Source organism: Phacochoerus africanus, chromosome 1 (assembly GCF_016906955.1).
Source record: "Phacochoerus africanus isolate WHEZ1 chromosome 1, ROS_Pafr_v1, whole genome shotgun sequence".
In the NCBI taxonomy this organism is placed as follows: Eukaryota; Metazoa; Chordata; class Mammalia; order Artiodactyla; family Suidae; genus Phacochoerus; species Phacochoerus africanus.
Window position 1 is genome coordinate 202,107,345 of NC_062544.1, and position 20,996 is coordinate 202,128,340.

General features: G+C 47.2%; 2 protein-coding genes across 2 annotated transcripts in view; both read right to left on the reverse strand.

The window, feature by feature from the left end:
* Nucleotides 1-2,092: 2,092 nt before the first annotated feature.
* Nucleotides 2,093-9,325, reverse strand: MAP6D1 (MAP6 domain containing 1). Its single transcript, XM_047787588.1, has 3 exons — nucleotides 8,916-9,325; nucleotides 4,154-4,271; nucleotides 2,093-3,600 (listed from the first exon to the last, which is right to left on the reverse strand). The coding sequence occupies exons 1-3, from the start codon at nucleotides 9,293-9,295 to the stop codon at nucleotides 3,520-3,522; spliced, it is 579 nt and encodes a 192-aa protein (XP_047643544.1). The 5' UTR covers nucleotides 9,296-9,325; the 3' UTR covers nucleotides 2,093-3,519.
* Nucleotides 9,326-12,591: 3,266 nt separating this feature from the next.
* Nucleotides 12,592-20,996, reverse strand: part of PARL (presenilin associated rhomboid like) — a 51,980-nt gene continuing 43,575 nt past the window's right edge. The window contains exons 8-10 of the mRNA XM_047787601.1: nucleotides 17,842-17,943; nucleotides 17,606-17,703; nucleotides 12,592-12,916 (exon numbers count right to left, since the gene is read on the reverse strand). Of these exons, the coding sequence (XP_047643557.1) occupies nucleotides 12,805-12,916; nucleotides 17,606-17,703; nucleotides 17,842-17,943 (312 nt within the window). The 3' untranslated portion in view covers nucleotides 12,592-12,804. The remainder of the gene's footprint in view (nucleotides 12,917-17,605; nucleotides 17,704-17,841; nucleotides 17,944-20,996) is intronic.

A 20,996-nucleotide genomic window follows, 5' to 3' on the forward strand; every position in this document is an offset into this window, starting at 1 on the left:
TTTTCTGAGTTTGGAGCACTGCACTTGGGTAGTGTTTTTCTTACGTTAGGTTACAAAGAGCTGGGATGGGGCAGAGGTAAAGGTGTTTATTTAAATGAATTCTTCCACTTCTTTCCAAAAAGAATTTGCAGCTAAATAAAATAAAGGATTACAGATATATAAAAATCTGCAGAAAATTTGGAAGATGTGTGGACATAGTGATTTCTGACAGCTTTGGGGCAATGGAGAACTACCTAACGAGCTCAGAGCCCCCTCAAAGTCAAGCCCAGACCTCAAAGCTCCTGTTGTCTAACCAAGAAACACCCTGGTTTGAGTGGCAAGAGAGAAGGGGTCTGTGCTGAGGCCTCAAAGAATTACTCTAGTGACCCAGTCCTGTTGGGACCAGCTGCTGTCACAGTGGCTAAAAAGTTACAGAAAGTGCAGAAATAGTTCAGAAATGACTACTGTTTATAGCCACCCTTAATAAGAACCGAAGGCTTTGATAGCTTTGGTTCTTGAAAGGTAAGAAGTCCTGCGGAGAGAATGACATGTGACACAGTCCAGATATGTGGCTCTTTTGGGACCAGACTTGATTAGTGTCCGTCTTTAGGGAGTTGAGTGGTCTGAAAGGAGGAGGAGAGGGGCCATTGCTTAGCCCCCCTTCCTGAATGTTATTTGTTTCAGCAGCCACAGGACAGACAGCCTAGTGTCACAGGCAGTACCTTAATTGGAGACGCCCTCTTCCTGACCGATGGGGCCAATGGGGCTGACCTTGCTCAAGGGTAAGGTCCGCTGTCTGCCCCAGGATGGGCACAGGGCCATGGTGTTCTCAGCAGCTGATTTTGGGAGTTTGACCTAAAATCCTGGAGTTATTACAGGTATGGAAGTATTAGTATTTGTAATGGGTTTTCTAAGTCTGAAGCACCCTGGTGCAGAGAAAGGCGGGACTTTAAATGCTGATGAAAGGACGTGAGGCGGTGGGGGCTGCCCTCTGCTTGGGCCTCCTCACGCTGATCAGGCTGCCACTGTTGTACTGGCTCTGGTTGTGGAATAAGTAATACTGAACTCTTTATTTTGGCTGAAACTAGCTAACAGATTAAACTGCTTTTAAATTTTTGAGTAAATACAAAAATGATTTGTAGAAACCTTAGCAAATAATTGGAAGGTGTAAAACATTTTAAGTTACCTGTAGCTCCCCTTCTCAAAGATAACCACCATTTAATAATCCGGTGCGTTTCTGTCTTTGTATTATATATATGACCTATGTGAGTTGGAACCACGTGGTTGAGGCTGTTACTGTGTCAGTTGCTTCTTAAGGCAGCGCCACTAACATTGTATCTTAAAGCCTTATGTTAAGACCCAGAGTGAGTGGGAGGAAGGTTCTTTGGAATCCAGATCTAATAACGAAGAGTAGGAAGGAAGGCTGTTGCGTTTGGTGTGTTCGTGAAAAGCTGTTCTTGGGCTGCGGGATGCCTCCCGGAGGTCAGGCCTGTCTCAGGCAGTGGGTACTACCCCCGCTGCTGCAGAGCTGATGCTGATGGGAGGGGGCAGCCTGCTTTTCCCAGCTCAATGAAAGGGCTCCCCAGGCAGGCTCTAGGGAAAGGCCGGTTCTACTGTGTGACATGGGCAGGCACCTCAGATGGACCAGATCTGCAGATGAGGGTAAAGCTGGCTCCCAGGAAGAGGCACTTGGATAGGAGAGAATAAGGACGGCAGCTGGGCTTTGTTGGCCGTTTACTGTACTGAGCACCAAGCACAGAAACACGAATTCTCTTAGCAGGGTATGGCGGGGGTGTATTATCCTCATGTTGCAGATAAGGAAACAGAAGCCTAAACTGCTGGCAGCTAAGTGAGTGGAAAAGCCAAGATCTGAGCCCAAGCCTAGCTTCACAGATAGTCCTTTTACCCCAGGCTCCTGGCAGGGTTTGGGGGGGGGAGTAAGTGAAAGAGGAGGTTGGTGGGTTCCATAAAATACTACATACGGCACCATTGCGACTGCAGCCCAGGGTGAGAAGCCTCAGAACCTACAAGCCTCCAAGGGACAGCAGCAGTAGCCAAGGCACATCACAGTCCTGTGACCGAGAGGAGGATAAAGGAAGACATGAGAAGGTGCTCATGTTTGTAAGTAATTTAAAGAAATAAGTTAACAAGAAGTTGAAACAGTACATTTGCATTTTAGTAAAATCTGAGATTGTACAGTTAATCTGTTTGCTTCTCACAGAATGCCCAGCAGGCAGTCTCTTTTCTCTTAGAAACATCTAACATGCAAACCAATGAAGTCTGAAATAATAGAAGCCTTTGTGTAAGCATATGGTTTTGCTTTTCTCTTTAAAATTATTCTCTCAGAGCATTTCCTCTGTTGGAACAAGGGGAAGGGCTGTGCCTGCTGGAGCCAGGAGCTAGCACCTCTGAGGGGACGGCCCCCTTGCAGCCTGAGCTGGAAACACGCCCCACCTCCCACTCTTGAGCTGCTTCTAAAACCTGAACGCCACCTCCTGTGGCGAAAGTAAATGCTCACCTAGCTAAGCCCCTTGTGGGCTGGAGGGGAATAAAGATCCGAGGGGAAATCCTTGAGTTTCCTTAGCAATACTGTCCCAAGCTGGTGCCTCTCAGCTGTAAAAGGAACACAGACTCCTTCAGATGTTTCAAGGGCTGCTGTGCAAAGAGGGGACCAAGCTGGTTCCAGGTGGCTCCATTAGCTGGAATTTATCGAGAAAGTCAGGGGAGGGCCTTCCAAAAACAAAATGAGCTGCCTCCTCAACAGGTAGTGAGCTCCCTGTAATGAGGTGACTTTTTAAAGGTCTTTTAGGGAATGAGGTTAATGCCACCCTTTCCCCCCCAAAGCTCTGTTTTTAGCCAGTGTGTATAGTAGTTCCCATCTAGTCATTAATATGTTAAGGGGACAGCACTGGAGCTTGTGAGGTTCAAAACCCTACCACATGGTAAATGTCATTGGTTTGGTACTTCACTCATCCCAAGAAATGTTTGGTTAAAATCAGGGTCATCTTGGCCATAAAGAAATTGTCTTTAAAGTTGAAACGGTATGATTGATACTTTGTTTCTTTGGGAATTTCTCCGTGGTTACTCGTTGGCATCATCATGAGTCCCACGCAGGGGATAACCTAAGATTTCTCGTACAGCCTGAACGAGTGAGCCTTTTGCAGGACTATCCAAGGCTATTGCCTTGGGTTACCATAGGTTATAAAATTATCATGCAGCCTGGGAGGACAAAGGGGACATTACTGGATCTTCCAAGGACCTATTATGTCCATATTCCTCAGCCCCCAGGGACCAGTTCTTGGTAGAGTTGATCAAGTTCTTCAGATTTAAAAACCGAAGGGCGGCCAAACGAGGCAGTTAAAGATCCGAAGCCTTCTGCACACTTCTTGAGGAAGAAGAGGGTGGCGTGGTGGTCCTCCTGGGCCTCTGTTCTGCCCGCGAGGAGCGGTGCCTCTGCACAGGGTCCATCCGGACCAAGACCTCACCCAGCCCCTGGGGCACGGGTTCTGTTGCCCGGGGCTCACTCCTCTCGATGGACAGTCACACGTTGAGGATCCGGGGTGCAGGGGCCTGGAAGATGGCTGAGGGATTAGGGGCGAACTTCTTTCTCACCTCAGGGACCTGAGACAGACATGAAATGTTGCCACAAATCAGTGGAAATATGGCCTTTTCCTCGACTTTCCCCCTCCCCATGAATCCAGGGAAAACATCCCCACTCTGCCATCCTCGAAAGTTGCTGAACCAAAGGGTCTTCAGGGGAAACGTGCATGTGCATTCGCAGCCGCGTGGACCCTGGAGTCTGCTTCTGAAGCCTCCTTTGGGTTGAGTCAGGAAGCTGAGCAGCCCCACCTCCCATCCATTGCTTCCTCTCACGAATGCCAAGCACTGGGAGGGCTTGTCAGTGGTCAACGGTAAGAGTGGGATTTAGGAGGGGAAGAGACCCCCTGCTCCCCAGAGACGCCAGCGCTAGGGGGACACACAAGCGGCAACAAGAAGCACCTTGGTTTTCTGTTTGAGAGGGATGATTGGCTCTCTGACACCACTGTCCCTGTATAATGCCATCCTACACCATCCAAATCTGACTCCTTGTCCCTAACCTGGAAAAAGACCTCTGTCCTCAGCCCTGCAGCCAGGCACTCAGCCCCTCATCCCACAGCATCAGCTTTGGACTGACCTGGAAGCCAGCCCCAGGGCTGCCGTCCCATCTGGAGCTGTGGGTTGTGATGACTGTGGTGGGTTTCGCCTTTGTGGATTTGGACGGTTTCACTCCAGTCCAGGCCTGGAATTCCTGTCTGGAACAGAGGACACATTACAGCCTTGCACAGAGTCGGCCATCCTCTCCCCTAGCCCCTCAGAAGCTGTTGCCTTTGCCACGGGCTTCAGTGTTCCTGGCCAACGCCCGTCCACTGCTTAGATGCTGCTTTGGCTGCAAATGTTTCTTTCTCTCCTTAAAAAGGCAGAACCAGCAGAAGAAGCACAGACTCTGGACTAGCCCTCTGCTTCTGAGAGCTCCACTGGGAGGTCTGCTCACCCCAACCCCACAGGGCATAGGAGCAGAAACTTTCTCCCCTGTTGCCAACAGGCACAGGATGCATGGGAAGCTCCAGCAGCAGTTGGGATCCTCCTGTCCCGGCAGGCACCTGGCCTGCACGGGGCCTTGAAGGGAGCACTTTCCAGCCGTGCCCTCCAGGGCTCCCTCACTCATCTCCAGGCCACTTCAAAGGGTCCTGGAAGCCCAGAACCAGCGAAGTCGCTCACCTCCAGCCCATGTCACTGGCGGACCTTAGATCCTGAGGAGGTGCTGGCCTGGACAGTGCACAGCACAGTCCTCCATAGTTACCACTTAGGAGGAAAATGAGGCTCAGGGTTATGTTTAATTTTTAGTAATTTTTTAATTATCTGCTGCAAAAGGGAATAAATCATGGTGACTCTCTCAAGAAACTAAAGATGGCCTGGCTTTTGCCTGTTGCTGTGTGCTCGTGCAGTGCAGGGAGGGATGGTGGTCTGCCTCTGGCTTGGGGTAGAAGCTCCCTGGAGGGAGGGGACAAGGCTGGCACAGCCTAGCTCCTTGTGCTCAGCATTCCATGTTCTTTAACTCTTCAATTCCTTTAAACAAACAAAAGAAGACCTATTTTAATTCTATCAACTACACTATTAAATGGCAGAGAGCTCCCGTGCCCACAGGAACCCTTGTCATGGTGATGTTGTGGGGGAAAGTGTCCAGCTGGCCGGGGGCAGCACCCACATGTGGGCTGGGTCTGGCCTATCTCCCATCCACAGTCCTGGCAGGATTCCAGGCCCTGAGGTCAACAAAGCTGCCTTTTCTCCCTGGCAGCAGCACAGCTGGGCACCACTGGGCAGGCCACGTGTGCAGAGAGCAGCTGTGTTTTTTTGTGGTCAGCACTTGGGTGCCAGGAAGTGAACTGGGCCAGGGCCCTATCAGATAATTTTTGCTTCCAAAGCTGCAAGGTTTCAAGACCAGCTGCCCAAGCCATCTGCTGCTCTGTTTCCTCTGGGAAGCAGGTCCTCCCCTGGGTGTGCCCTTCTGTTCCCAAACTGAGCTGTGCCTTGGGCCAGGCAGCCCAAGCCTGCTACCTCAGGGTGGTTGCAGGGGGTCCCAGAGCAGGAGGCAACCAGAGCCAGGAGCTAGAGCAGTGCCTGTGGCTGCTCCTGGGGCAGGGCTGGTACTAGAGGCGGGAGCAGGGGAGATACTACAGTGGGGATGGAGAAGGGACACTGCAGACAGGGCCTGGTAACTGCCCAGAAGAGGAAGCAGGCAGACTCATGGCTCTACATGAGATAATAAAAATACCGGACTAGCCAAGTTCACTGTGCCTCCCCCCACCAAGCAGATTCCACTATCATCCACCTCATGGGAGCCTCAGCTGGACTCTGAGGGCCACAGTCCCTCTCACCGATAGGCAGAGGACCACCCAGGGTATCACAGACTGAGGATCCTGGGCCTGGGTTGTCAGCCCAAAACGGCTTCAAGCAAATCGCTTAACTTCCCTGAGCTTTCAAGTTGGACAGTTGGAAAAGAGGGAGTTAAGTCTGGCACTTTGACTCTTAGCCCTTTAACTGACTCACCCAGGAAGGAGGGAGGAAGATGACTGAGGAAGGAGATCGTCCAGAAGTGGGAGAAGCTAGAGTTCTGGAGGGGGAGACTCTAGAAGGAACTGGTCAGGAGGAGAGTCCCAGGCTGGCAGTGGGCAGGACCCCGCTGCCCATCTGGCTGAGCGAGTGAGGCAGGTCAGTTCTCACCTGGAGACCAGGGCCCTGGCAAGGAAGGAACTGCTGGGGTGAAGAAAAGTAGCCACAGTACTATGATCTCTTAGGTTCCCTGTGAGCATCTTTCAAGAAGGCAAGCCGGATGGAGTCGCTCATGTCAGTAGTAGAGCCAGGAGGTAGAGGGTCCCAGAAGTCAGCTGGCATGGTGCTGGGGGAGCCAAGCTCAGCAGTGACCTGTGTCTCTGCCAGGCAGCCCAGCTCTTACTATTTCTGCTTTACAAATGAGGAAAGGGTCAGAGGGACAAGAGATCCACCAAGCTTAGACACCAGGAGTGAGAGCTAAGAGCTCAGTGTGTCCCAACGCTTGTTGGTATCTGCTCACCCCTGATCAAGGAACTGCCTGATCCAGAGGCGGCAGCATCTTAGGGGATGATAACCTGTTGGGGGCATCAGTTTAGCCTCTAGGTAAGACACACTCAGATTCCACTCTGCTCTGCGTGAGCTCACACCAGCCACTCAGGTTGCTCATCTGTAGAGTGGGAACAGCAAGAACTGAACTGATCCCAGAGGGTTAGTGTGCATCTTCGGGAGACAATACATGGGAACCCCTAAGCCCGGTGCCTGGCTCATGCTAACCAAAGAGTATTAACTAGTACCTTTAGTATCACTTGAGCTGGAAGGACCAGCAAGACATTTCAATCTGCCATCTGCTCATCAAAGGTGAGGGACTGCTTCTAAAAGCTCAGCCTTCACTGGACACTCCCAGTGAGCAGCTCAGCACCAGGCAAGGCTCACCCATCACACTCAATCCTAGTTATTAGAAAGCGCTTCCCTTCCTTAAGCTGAAGCCTTCACCCTGCCAGCTCTGCCCTGGGTCTGCACATTTGAGGGCGCTGCACACTCAGGACTTCTGGCCTTTGAGACCCATCACCACTCAGGCCACTGCAGCTGGTTCAGGGTCCAGTCATGCATCAGTTAGCACTGTCCACTGCCTGCCTAGGGCCTGGCACTGTGGCTCAGTGTTTGTTCCACCCAATGTCCTTGCCTGCGTTTCTGCAGCTCAGTTTGAGCACACATCCCTGAACACAAGCCTCACCCTGCAACAGTCACTCCCACTGAATTCCTTAAAACCTGCATGTCCATGAAGGCACCTCTGGGAGATGGAATGTTCCACCTGTCTTGATTATGGTAGTGATGCCCAGGTGTATACTTATAATGGATGGAAATTTTACCTCAATACATTTGCCTTTTTTTTTTTTTTTTTTTACAGTTGCTTTTTAAAAGTGACAAAATTATAGGGAAAAGTTCATACCTTTTGGTCTTTAATTCCACAGGTAGGAATTTATACTAAAGAAATTATGGTATAAGCAAAGACTGGTATAAGCAAAGAATGCTTATCATAGAAATTATTTTTCTCTAAAAAAATTTTGTTAAAGGTAATAAACATATTTTTGAAGCAGTGGCTCAAAAGAGCAAAGGGAAAAGTCCTTCAGTCTTCTTCCACCCCAGGGAGCATCCACAACTCCTTCCCCTTCTTCCTCTCCCTTGAGATTACCATTTTTTCACGCATCCATGCAGAGGCATCTTACACTTATTTCAGCAGCTATGTATATTTCAGCCCCTTTAAAAACACAAATAGTAGCAGACATATGGTTCTGCATCTTTTTTTGACAGGTACCTATGGAAGATCTACTATCAGGACATTCTGGGTTTCCCAGAGCCCATCCTATGGCAGCGCTATAATTAAAGGATAGTGGAACTGTTTCCATTTTCTGCTGTACAGTGTTAACACATACCTTATATTCCTTAGCTCCCACCCTATGTTCAGGGTTACCTGTAGGGAAAATTTCTGGAAATGAAGTAACTAGATCAAAAGAACAGTGTTTGTAATAGGCCCAAATTAGAAACATTTTCTAAACATTCAATGACATGAGAGTAGGTTAGTATTTGGACATACTGCCTATTCATTAAAATTCATGTTGTAGAAGAACATCTAGTAACAGACCTATATACACAAGACATGAAGAAAGTGTACAGTACAAATATAACCATCGAAGAATTATAAACAGATATGCACTTCAATCCATGTTAAGGATTAGAAACAACAGTTTGGGGTAGGATGAAGGGTATACCTAAACCCATTTTCTACACTACACAAAATAATTTCTGTGATTTCAAATTTTTCTACAGTGAGTACACATCACTGTTGTAATAAGAAGGGCAAAACCCCTCAGTTGTCCAGGCCAGAGCTGAGGACACATAGGCCTGCCCTCAGTCACTCAGTGGGATCCCCAGGGGAGCACCCACTAGGAAGCCGTGCATTTGGTCCTCACCACAAACAGAAGACACTGGCTCCGGCAGCTGGACTGCGCGCCCCTCTCCTATGGCTGGGCCCCCCTGGTGGAAGTTAAGGGGAAGCAGGTTTAACTCAGTTGAGGGCAAGCATTTCTGACAGGACTGCCCGAGAAGGCAGCGAGTGAGGCAGTGAGCTCCCCACCGAGGTGAGTCTGGTCAGGGAGCACAGGAGACGCTGGCAGTGCCAGGGACCAAAGCGGATTACCTCAGAGGCCGCCTGCAGCTCTTAAGTTGTGTGTGGGATGGGGGCTCCAGGCTCCTCCTCCCTCCTAACCACCCTGGTGCTCCTGGCTCCCGGGGCTCAGACCCCTCCGACATGGGGCCCAGATACCGTGTGCTCCCCTGGCCCTCACCTGTACGACGTGGTCGCCGCTGCAGCTCCGTCCGCATCTCCGATGGGGAGCACATACACCCCCCGGCAAGGGGGCGCTGGGGGCTTGACCCTGCGGCTGCCCGCCCCGGGCCTGCGAGCCTGTGCTGTATCTCTCGGCCCCGCGGGCGCTGTCCACACGCCAAAGTCCCGCTGGTACTGAGTAAGCGGCACGTCCCGGCTGGGGTCCCGGCCGCCCACAGGGGACGGGCACTTGCGCGAAGTGGCACTGCCCGGGCCCGGCTCCTCGCTCTCGAGGTCCGAATAGCTGTGCAGGGTCAATGGCACGGCCACGTCGGAGCGGTCCAGCTGGTTCCAGCGCCGCGCCAGGCAGCAGAGGCGGCTGATGCAGGGCCACGCCATGCCGGCCCGGCCGCCGCTCGACTCCCGGCGCTCCGGCCGCGCTGCCCGCCCGCGGCCCCGCCCCCGCAGCCCTCCCTGCGCCGCCGCAGCTCCGCCCCCTGGCCTAGGGGTGGCCACCGAGGGAGCTGGAGGGCTGGGGACAGCGCCAAGAGGCCAGGGCCGCGTGTGCTGGGATGCAGCAGCCCTGGCAAGGGAAGAGAGCGCGGCTGGAGGGGTGCCAAAGCCATATAGTGGGTTTGTGGGGGGTAGGGCTAAAACCGCCCGGAGGCATTTACAAGTGTCCAATTTGAAAAATGTTTCGTAATTTAATCCAAAATTCCTTAAATGTTATTTTATAAATTGGACCCAGCTTCGCAGAGGCCGAGGGCTGCCTGGCGACAATTACTAGTTGATTGCCCTGGGCCAGCACCCAGGCCGCAGCACGCCTCCCCAGGGTCTGTGTGGTCTTGCCGACGGGGTAGCAGCCAGATTTGTGCGCGGCTGCACCACAGGGCTCGCAAGCAGGGGTAGAGGCAGAGATGAGAGGATCCACAGGGAAGACCTGCGCTTCCCAGAGAACGCGTGTGTGAATCAGCCCTTATAATGCCAAATTTGTGAAGGCCAATTCAGCTTCCATTGGCATTTCCTGAGGTCTAAAATCCCTAATTTTAAGGCATGGGCCACAAAGTCTTGATTTAGCTTTATAAAGCTGCTACGAATTTTTGGCTGCTGTTAAAAAAGTTCCCTAGAGCTAAGTACAGGGAATCTTCCAGGCTAAAGATCTGTCTGTTTAAGGCATGACAGGGTATCAAACAACTCCCTGGCCACTCTTAAAAGGCTTCCTGAATGTTTGACATAAGCCTTCAGTATGCACCGCGGACCAATTACTAACAACACTAGTGAAACAGCATTAACCACCTAGAACTCCATCTCAAGCCTACATTTGGACGGTGTCCAGACTGCACCTCAGAAAACTGCAGTACAGCCACTGCCAGAGAGAATACAGATTCCTCTCCCAAACTATTGCCTGTCTTAGCTTGAAGGCACAGCAAAGTGATATGACAAATGCCCCAAAGTGGCAGCAGTTCAGCTGCCTCAGCCAGGCGTGTGTACTGAGGACACTGGGAGACTGAACACCTACTTAGGTAAGCTGCCTTTGTGCAACCCTGGGCGCCAAGGCCCCAGGTCAGCCACTCTAGAGATCAGTGACTAAAACACTCCATCATGCAGAAAAAAAAGAACAGCTCTTCTTGTTTTGATTTCTCCATTAATTAAACAGAGAGCAGTTACTGTGTGCCTAGAGTAATGCTGGTGCCTTCAGGTTTGCAGTGCAGTGGGCAGCAGAAACGGAAACCAGTGTGACAGAACTTTCCAACAGTGGAAGGAGGACCGGGGGTTGGACTTGCTGCCTGTCACAAGGGAGGGCGGCTGGGTCGGGTGAGAATGCAGAGTCCAGGGGCCAAGGGTTCAGTCAGAGGCGTCAGAGGCAGGACCATGGAGGGCTTGGTAGCCACACTAGGGAGTTTAAGTTCTTCACAGATGACAAAAGGAAACGACTAAAGTGTTTTGAGTGCTCTGTGGCCCTATGAAAAGTACAAGGACATTTTGGAGAGCAATTGGAGAGCAGTCTTAACAGTCCAGGTTAGAGACAAGGGATTGGACTTAAGGCACAGAAATAAGAGGAGAGGGAATCTAGAATGGCTCCAGGTTTCCGACCTGAGCCAGAAGTGGTATTTGATGTACCTGTGCAGTGGGGTCCCAGCACGTAGACACGTACTGAGAGCATGGAGACATTCCGTGGGTCCAGAGCTCAAATGAGATAACTGAAGCCCCGGGAAGCAGAAGAGAGATGAGACAGCTAAGGCTGCGCTCCTGGGACCCCACACTTCAGAGGACAGTGGGGGCAGCACAGGCTGAGGGGCACACGAGCCAGGCAGACCACAGCCTTGGGGTGGTCATGTGTCAGCAGAGAAGCCAAGATGAGAAATTAAGATACCCCAGCAGGCAAACAGGACAACAGGGACAGTTTCCAAAGCTGTGGACAGTTAGGCTTGTGCTTCCAGAGCTGTGTGCTGACCTCCGAAGGCCTGTCACAGGGAAAACGGTGACTTTCTAACCGCTCCTTCCCAAACCATCACAAAGCAGGGAGAGGAAACGTGTCTTCATTGCCTGTTTTCCTGGTCTACCCACAGAGGACATGAATTTCATTTTGGCCTCCATACGGAATGTCCATATGATAACAGCCTCACATCCCATTTTTGAAAAACACCACTTGCCTCATCCGTAGGTCACAGGGTTGTTAGCATCACTACACATTCAGAAACACAAAGCAGAGCAGTGTGACCTTGGGCACCGCCCACACACCACTGCCCTGGCTCTTTACTGGCAAAATGAGGGCTGGGTTAAAAAATTTTTCTCCCCTCAGAGTGACATCAGAATAGAATCCTCTGCCTGGGAGAATGACTGGAACTTTGCAGTAGAGAAGAGTCCAGCTTGGTGGAAAAAATAAGAACCACCAATTTCTGGACAATTCCTATGTGCTGGGTATGTGGTGCCATTCAGCTCTCAATACCACGTGCGGTGGGCACCGCTCCCTCTCCCTGGGAGGAGGGAGCCATGCTGTGCCCACCGCAACGCAAGCTCAGCCCTCCTGTACAAGGTGCAAAATTTGATGTGACCTTTTGAGAGTGCCAGAAGATTTTAAAACTCTCCTATAAATCCTTTCAAGAAAAACGTTGAAATTCTCAAACTGCATTTCCCAAAAGTAACTCTCAATCATGAGGACAAGTGAGTTTCACTACAGTGAAGCTATATGACGATGACCACTATCTGCTACGTCAGGAAGATGCGCCACTTCAAAGAAGGTACATTTCCCAACATAAGATGAAATTAGGCTCAGATTCAAGGCTGAGTTTATCCAAGATACTTCCTACTAATTCTTAATTTAGCTACAACTTTAACCTAGAAAGCAAAACCTAAAAATAGCTTTTTGTATATGCCACTCACTGCCACAAAATGTTACCTTTCTTGGGAAATTTTAGAAAATAATGCCGCTGTTGTTTCAGACCATGCCAGAGAGAAGTTGCTCTTAACTTTTACCTGTCAACCAAGCAAGGAGAGGGCTGGGTAAGTAAGAGTAAATATTTAGCAGAGATGTTAGAAGGCCATCGTTAAAAAACAAGCACCTCTGAGTTCCCATCAGACCTTTCCATGTGAATGCTTGTCAGGTTCAGGACTCAAACTACATTACACGTACGACAAACAGCAAGACCCCAGGGCAGCATTCATGCTCTTCAAAAGAGTACACACACCCTCTGTTTACAAACTAGAGATATAAACCTTTATTTCACAACTTTGTCATAATTCACTTTTTAATGAGACATGTACTGGGGACATAGTTTAAAATACTCAGGAGCTAAATACTGAGTGTCTTCCAGGCAGGAGCAAAGATGTGGACACTCCAGGGCCGATGTGTTCCTGGGGCTTCAGCCAGCAAGGACCAGAGGCACTGGTGTTGTCCAACCCTAGTTTTACTTAGAGCCACCTCCTTTCCTGGGGCCGTTAGTCCTCATTTCATGCCAAATTTTCACTAGAGGTTCCCTGTTCTTCCAAATGAGTTCATGACCGTAAGTAATATACCATCTGGGGAAAAAAAACAAACAAACCAGGGCCAATATTCAAACAGTATGACACAAGTGTCAAGTACCATGATGACGGGTATCAGGTCAACATTTTAAAAAACTGAATGCCACTGTTATTATCCAGCTTATTTAAAAAATAACTGATTAGTTTATTTAATGTAGATCAATGGCTTACCTTTAATACATAGATTAAAGTTAATACATAGATTAATACTATGTTAAAGATTGAAGTAAAGGGAGTTCCTGTTGTGGCGCAGCAGAAATGAATCTGATTAGTATGCATGAGGATGCAGGTTCAATCCCTGGCCTCGCTCGATGGGTTAAATATCCGGTGTTGCTGTGGCTGTGGTGTAGTCCAACAGCTGAAGTTCCAATTCGACCCCTAGCCTGGGAACATCCATATGCCGCAAAAAAAAACTAAAAACAAAACAAAACTAAAACAAAAAATGATGGAAGTAGGATGGGACCCTGCAAGTCATATCACTTTTCTTTTTCCTATTTACAAACATGAGGAAACAAAGCCTGAGAGAAAGTCGTTCATCCAAGGTGCTAACAGCTGCTGAGTGGGCAAGGACTCACCCGCAGATCAGAGTGATTCTAAGCCTGGACTCTCTTTATTAAGTAAGGAATTAGAATTTACACCTAATGATGGCTATACTAATTTAAATGCCTCTTGTTATCTTCCACCTGGCTACACAAAAGGGAGTCTGCTGATCCAAATTCTGCCCACCTTTTAAAATATAGCTCTCATCCACATTCTCCTGTTAAACAATCTCTGAAAGCAGCCTGGAGCAAAGAGCTAAGGAAGCTCAGACATGGGGAGATTCAGTAACTTGCTCAGGCTGCACATCTGGGAATCACCAGAACTGAGACTAGAACCCAAATCTGACTCTGTAACCTGTGCTCTAACCCCTAGGTGATACTTCAGCACCAAGGAGCACCCACTTAAGCTGAGGAACAGATAGGGAGTGATGGATTTGAGAAGCCCACAAGCCTAGGGGCCTGCACACCAGGCACTCTACCCAAGCGCAGCAGAGGCCACACAGGGACTCAAGGGCACCTCCCTTCCCAGGGTGGCAGAACATGGGGAAAGCGTCCCTGGATGGGGGAATGACTTGGAATAGCTATTACTAAAAGTTTTTGTTGGAGTTCCCACTGTGGTACAGCAAGTTAAGGATCTGGTGTTGCCGCAGCTGTGGCATAGGGCACAGCTCTGGCTTGGATTCGATCCCTGGCCCAGGAACTTCACATGCATGGTGCGGCCCAAAAAAAAAAAAAAAAAAAGTTACTGAAATTTTTATCTTTGCCCTGGTTTCCCCAAACAGATTTCATGTTCCTTGAGGGAGAAGCCAGATTCTGTTGCTCTTTCCATCTCAGACACCTGCCTGAAAAAAAAATGTTCCATTCAACTTAATTGATAACAGAATAGAAATTTTATTTTTTAACATTTTAAAAATGTTCTGAGCATGTATTTTTTATTACAAAGGGCCTGAATTATATGTGAATCTTAATACTCAATATAGTTAAATTTTAATCATGAAAAATAGTCACCATTCAAATTTTGAAAAATAATCAGTAAATTTATGGAAAGAAAAAAGGCACTTTAGAAATACGCAAATTAATAGGCATGTAACAAAATTCTTTTGGGCTTAGAGTGAAGTTCTCTGGTGAACTTAAAACATGAGAAAAAGGACCACCCTAAGACTCAAAGGCAACTATAAAACTCTTAAATGAAGCAAACACTTCTTGGGAACTCTCCATTAAAAGTATCCTCTCAAATCTTTTTTTCTTCTTTTTTTAGGGCCACACTCACAGTACATGGAAGTTCCCAGACTAGGGGTCAAATTGGAGCTGTAACTGCCAGCCTACACTACACCACATAGCTCACAGCAACGCTGGATCCCTAATTTGGGCCGGGGATCGAACCCACATCCTCATGGTTACTAGTCGGGTTCGTTACTGCTGAGCCACAACAGGAACTCCTCCTCTCAAATCTTTTTAACCTACTTATTTCAAGGAAAGAGTCGATTTTAATCTTACAGGTACACTATTTTGATTATACTTATGTAAGTTCAGATGGTCATTTGGTTAAATTAAAATTAGGAAAATATTTCAAAATGACTAATTTCTGGAGTTCCCTTCATGGCTCAGCAGAAACAAATCTAACTAGTATCCATGAGGACACAGGTTCAATCCCTGGCCTCACTCAGAGGGTTAAGGATCCAGCATTGCTGTGAGCTGTTGTGTAGGTTGCAGATGCGGCTCAGAGCTGGCATTGCTGTGGCTCTGGTGTAGACCAGCAGCTACAGCTCCAATTTGACCCCTAGCCTGGGAACCTCCATATGCCTCGGGTGCAACCCTAAAAAAGACTAATTTCTGAGGATCGTTTTTTGGTTTTGGTAGCAGCCTCACAGTCTAATGCTCAGTCTGAAACTCCAGCTCTGCTATGACAGGCTGTTGTAACTTTGGACAAAAGTCCTGCTTCAAGCAGTTTCCTTGCTGTAAGCTGGAATATCACACAGGATTTTAAGAGTATTTAAATTAGTCCTTAGCTTAGGCACACAGCAAATATTCAGTATACGAAGCTATCATTATTGCAGCAACTCAAGGTGAAGACCATAAAACATGGTCAGGGACAAAGACAAAGAAACATGCAGGAGGTTACTAACAGAATCTTTAGCATTAGTAAAGATTTCTAAATCTATTTTCTTTTTCTTTTTACGGCTGCACCATGGCGCATGGAGTTCCTGGGCCACTGGTCGAATTGCAGCTGCAGCTACTGCTGCAGCCTATGCCACACCACAGCCATAGCAATACTGTATCCAAGCCACATCAACCTATGCCACAGCTCACTGCAACACCAGTAAGCCAGGCCAGGGATCAAACCAGCATCCTCACAGAGACAATGTCGGGTCCTTAACTTGCTGAGCCACAACAGGAACTCTAAGATTTCTAAATCTAGATTAAAGATGTTAGAAAAGATGAATTCTGGCTATGACTGAGATCTAGTCAATGAAAGCAGGTGAAATTGGAAACAGCAAAAAGAAAGGATTCCTCTGTCTTTCAGATCCTGGACTTTACAATGCATTTGATCCAATTTTCAGAACAAAAAAAAAGGTCATCTAATTATAGTTAGGAAGAATAAAAAACTGCTGGGGAAAAGATTATTTAAGTATATGTGAAAGGAGCCAGGTAAATTCAGAGTTCATAAAACTGAACCCCTTTTCATCAGTCTATGTTCTGTATGTACTGTAATATCAGGTGAGTTTCTACTATTTATAATGTGCTGCTGTTAAAGCTAGCACTCACATGTGCTATTCTTTAATCATCACTGAAAATTATAAATGGCATAATGGCATTTAGTTCTACCGCCTACTGGGCAAGACTGCTCCACTTAGAATAGATTTTTCTACTTTTTTTTTTTTTTCAATTAAAACACTAAGATTTCCCATTGTCATGAAATAAAGTAAAAACCAAGGAAGGCCAAAAGGCAACATTTATGCAAGAAAAGAGAAGCCATTAGGGATCCAGCTTATGAAACAGACAACAACTCTGCTGAAGGGACTCCACGGTCAGATGGACTCCAGGAGTCCTAGGGAAGTTCTGCGACTGTGTCACTCTGTTTTCGGCAAGAGTCCATTGCCTGAGGCACAAATGAGAGAACTTGTAACCACAACACAATTGTAATCACTACGGTGTGATGAGAGCAGGAAGGGCTCTGGATCTGGGTTTTTGTTTTTTGTTTTGTTTTTTGTCTTTTTAGGGCCGCACCCAAGGCATATGGAGGTTCCCAGGCTAGGGGTCGAATTGGAGCTGCAGCTGCTGGCCTACGCCACAGCCACAGCAACTTGGGCTCCAAGCCCTGTCTGCAACCTACATCACAGCTCACAGCCAACACCGGACCCTTAACCCACTGAGGGAGGCCAGGGATCGAACCCACGTCCTCAAGGATACTAGTCAGATTCGTTTCTGCTGAGCCACAACAGGAACTCCTGGATCTGGGTTTAAATCTCTCCTCTGCTACTTAAGAGCTGTTAGACCTGGGAAGATTGCTTCTGAGCCTCAGTTTCCCATCAATAAAAAAGAGGTAATAATAATAATGACACAATGCAAGGTGACTAGCTCAGTGCCTGCTGCATAACAGATGCATAGTAAGAAGTCAGCTCTAGTTTATGATGTCTGGCCTCTACTCCAGTCACACAGGAGCACCTGCACACTCACCCAGGCAGAGGACCAGCTCCACCCACTCAGGGTGTCTACCCAGCACTGAGATGAGGACAGTGGTAGTGGGATGGGGGAGCAAGGTGGGAAGTGGGGAGGGGAGAGGTGGCTTGAGAGTGGGGAAAGGAATAGAGCACAGACTAGGGGGCTGGGGAACAGTCTCCAAGGAGAACTAGGAATTGTGACGGGTCAGGAGTTGGGGTTGACTTGAGGCTAAGGGTATGGTAAAAAGCACAGATGGTCTCTCCCTATGAATGACCCAGCAGGGGCAGGGCCAGTAGTCTCACAGCCCACCTCACATGTTGAAGCTGTGCAAGGCCAAAGCCAAGCATGTTGGGCTTTCCTCAACCTCCCAGTCCCACGTGCCTCTGCATCCATCACAGAACTACCTGCCCAACTGCCTTCCTTGGGGCGGGGGAGGGAGAGGACCCGAGAAAGCAGTGTAACAATCAATCACACTCGAACTTACATTCCAAAGAGAGCTCCCCCAAGATGTGCTGCATGATCAAAAAATTTCCATCCCAGGATCATTCCTGCTGTATCCATGGCAATAATGGCTTTTAGGGCCTGAAAGCCAGCAAAGGAGAACAGAAATGGTACAACTTTGATTCCTCCAACATTGATATTTCTAATTTAAGGGCAAAAATTCAGTCAATGTAAAAATATCACCACTGTCCCAGCACTTTGCTTCATAAAAATACTCACATTCCCTGCGGTGAACGTGAACATTGGAAGGAAGATAATGGCGAGCCTCCCCTCTGGGATCTTGGTGCAGACAGCTGCCAGGACGGTCATGATTGCGCCCGACTGCAAAGTAAGACGTTGGTGAAAAGGGGAAACTCTCAATGTGCGACTGTTTAGTGACCACAATGTCTAAAATAGAAATACTTTTATCCGAGAAAGCTTTTAAACCACAAACATCTAGGTGAGCACGAAGCTTAAAAGTTTTCAGTTACTAATGAATAAAAATATTAGGCAAAAGGGCTCCAAGTACATCACAGTAACCATCCGGCAAAGATTAAACTAGAGAACTACAGGCAGTAAGAAATAACAACTTGCACATCAGCACTTAATGAACTTCAGGGACAGTGTTCCACATATCACATCCATCACTTCTCATAATGACTAAAAAAGTACTTCTCGGATTTCCCGTCGTGGAGCAGCGGAAACAATCCGACTAGGAACCATGAGGTTGCGGGTACGATGCCTGGCCTCACTCAGTGGGTTAAGGATCCGGTGTTGCCACGAACTGTGGTGTAGGTCGCAGACACGGCTCGGATCTGGCGTTGCTGTGGCCCTGGCATAGGCTGGCAGCTATAGCTCCAATTAGACCCCTGGCCTGGGAACTTCCATATGCTGTGGGTGCAGCCCTAAAAAGACAAAAAGAGACAGGAAAAAAAAAAAAAAAAAAAAGCACCTGTCACACTTTAACAAAGCTCCTTCAGCCACAGAGTATAAATTTGCCCAAAGGAGCCCACATACATGAAATTTCTTCCAAGTTTAATGCTTTATCATAAATCGTGTGAAATTTGCCTCCTGCTTCACAATAAAACTAAACATCTTTCTTAAAACCTTTGACAAATGTTCTGTTCCAGGAAAGCATGCAAATTTATCCCAAGGCTCTGTATGGACCCTCCCCTCATGGCATCCTCCCAGAGACACACATGCATCCACCTGCTTGAGAAGCAATTCCTCCAATAACACTGCATTCGAAAATAAACTTCCCAACTTATGATCAGTACAACCATTTCTTATTATAATAACTGAAATTAAAATTGCTGCATAGTTTTTTCTTCTATGTTTGTTTTTCCAGGTTGCTATGTAAGCTTCATAATTTAAATTAACAATGGCTATGAAATATCTCCTGGATAAATGATGAAAATTAAACTTTCTTAACACTGGACATGTTCCCTATTCCTCTTAATGATAGGATGCTTGAGAAACAGGCTCATAACCTCTGGTTCACACTAAATCTCACAATTATCAGTGAAATACTTGAGTCCTATTGGGCACTATACTAGATGCTGGGGACCCAGAGAGGAACAAAATTGGCAGTCCTGCCATAATGGAGCTTATAGAGTGGCATGAGAGACATAAGTAAAAACAAAATATGGTCAGCTATGATGGGCAAGTACAGCAACTGCCAAACTGTTTTCCAAAATGGTTAGAGTATTTTATTTTCCTACCAGCAATATGTGAGATTTCCAGTTTCTCCATATCCTCACCAACACTTGGTATGGTCAGTTTTTTAAATTTGTATATGTATCTGTGTGTGTGATATTTTCTCTTTTACTCTATTGAACATATTCCAGTTTTGTCAGTTTTTCCACTTTGTGGCTACTTTCCCCCCATGTACTGCATTTAATTGTCATGTCTCTTTGATCTTTGAAAAGTTGGAACGAAGAGTTTACTTCCATTATATTTTTAAAAGCACCTGACTAGAGAAGGTAAAAATAAAGACTCTCTATATGGGATAGAGCAAACATTTGTCCAAAAAGAGCAAGCTGCAATTTATTCATACACATAAATATATTTAAATTTGTGAAGATAAAAAGTCACTTTTAGAAAATTTTAGAAGGCTATGGAGTTCCCGTCATGGCGCAGTGGTTAATGAATCTGACTAGAAACCATGAGGTTACGGGTTCAGTACCTGGCCCTGCTCAGTGGGTTAAGGATCTAGCGTTGCCGTAAGCTGTGGTGTACATTGCAGACACAGCTCAGATCCCGAGTTGCTGGGGCTCTGGTGTAGGTCAGCGGCTGCAGCTCCCATTGGACCCCTAGCCTGGGAGCCTCCCTATGCCGCAGGAGCGGCCCTAGAAAAGAAAAAAAAAAAAAAAAGAAAAAAAAATTTTAGAAAGCTAATGGAACCACCTAAAGTAACGTAAGTAAGTACAATAAGTTACAGTCACAGAGAAACTAGCTTTACATAGAAATGCACAGTTAATGAGAACTTCAATACTGAAATTTCTATAATGAGCACTTTGGATAAAGAATCATCTATGGATAAGCAATTTAGAGGGACATAACAGGACTTTAATCCCCTTCTTTCACACCAGCTAACCAAATTAAATTTGTTTCATTTTAGGAAAAAGTGTAATTTTATTACTTTTCTCTCTCAGAAAATAAGGCTTCGACTTGATTTCTTCTGGGTTTTGTTGAGTTGACTTTTTTGGGTTTTATTTAAAAATCTAGGATACTCAAGTTGCAGCACACCTGCTATAAAGTCTGAAAGGCTTTTCTCTAATTTTCAAATCTCAGTGATATTGATATTTACTCTGCTTAAAACAGTATATGCTGATCAACTTGGGAGCAGATGCTGAAAGTTCTAGTCAGAAGAGATCTTTCAGAATACATATAAATTGGGCCTGTATAACAAACATGTTGCACTCTAGAGGAACCACGACCCAGCAAGTTCTGTGGGGAGTCCCATCTTCTGAGGTGGTTCTGGTACCCTTGAAAGTTGCTGTGATTCATTTAGGACATGGAGTAGGTAACCAGGGCAAGGGTGAACAAATTATAGAGGCCAGATGTGCACAAGACAGCAAACCCCCTGTGAAGGGGAAGTCAGGATTTTTGAAGAACCCCATGTGTTACTATTACAGACTCACACAGCAGCCAGTTTGGGCAACAGACAACAGCAGACAGTTCATCTTAAATAGAGAATATAGAATTCTGACTCCTAACCCCCACTTTAAAATTGATAGCTCTCTCCAATACCCCACCTATCACCTTTAATATGTCCCTACTAATAAGTACAGCATCTGGCAGACGAATCTGCATAGCACTCAAATACTAAGGAGGAGGATGCAGTATTAAGTTCAAACCTGTAACTACTCAGAATTTTCCAATGGTAGATTAGG

Bases quoted from the DNA above. Each gene is read 5' to 3' on its own strand.
- MAP6D1 (XM_047787588.1), bottom strand. From the start codon at position 9,295: ATGGCGTGGCCCTGCATCAGCCGCCTCTGCTGCCTGGCGCGGCGCTGG. The intron at 4,272-8,915 runs GTGAGGGCCAGG...CCTCTGTTCCAG, and splicing joins GCGGCGACCACGTCGTACAG to ACAGGAATTCCAGGCCTGGA. The intron at 3,601-4,153 runs GTCAGTCCAAAG...TGTCTGTCTCAG, and splicing joins GCCCTGGGGCTGGCTTCCAG to GTCCCTGAGGTGAGAAAGAA.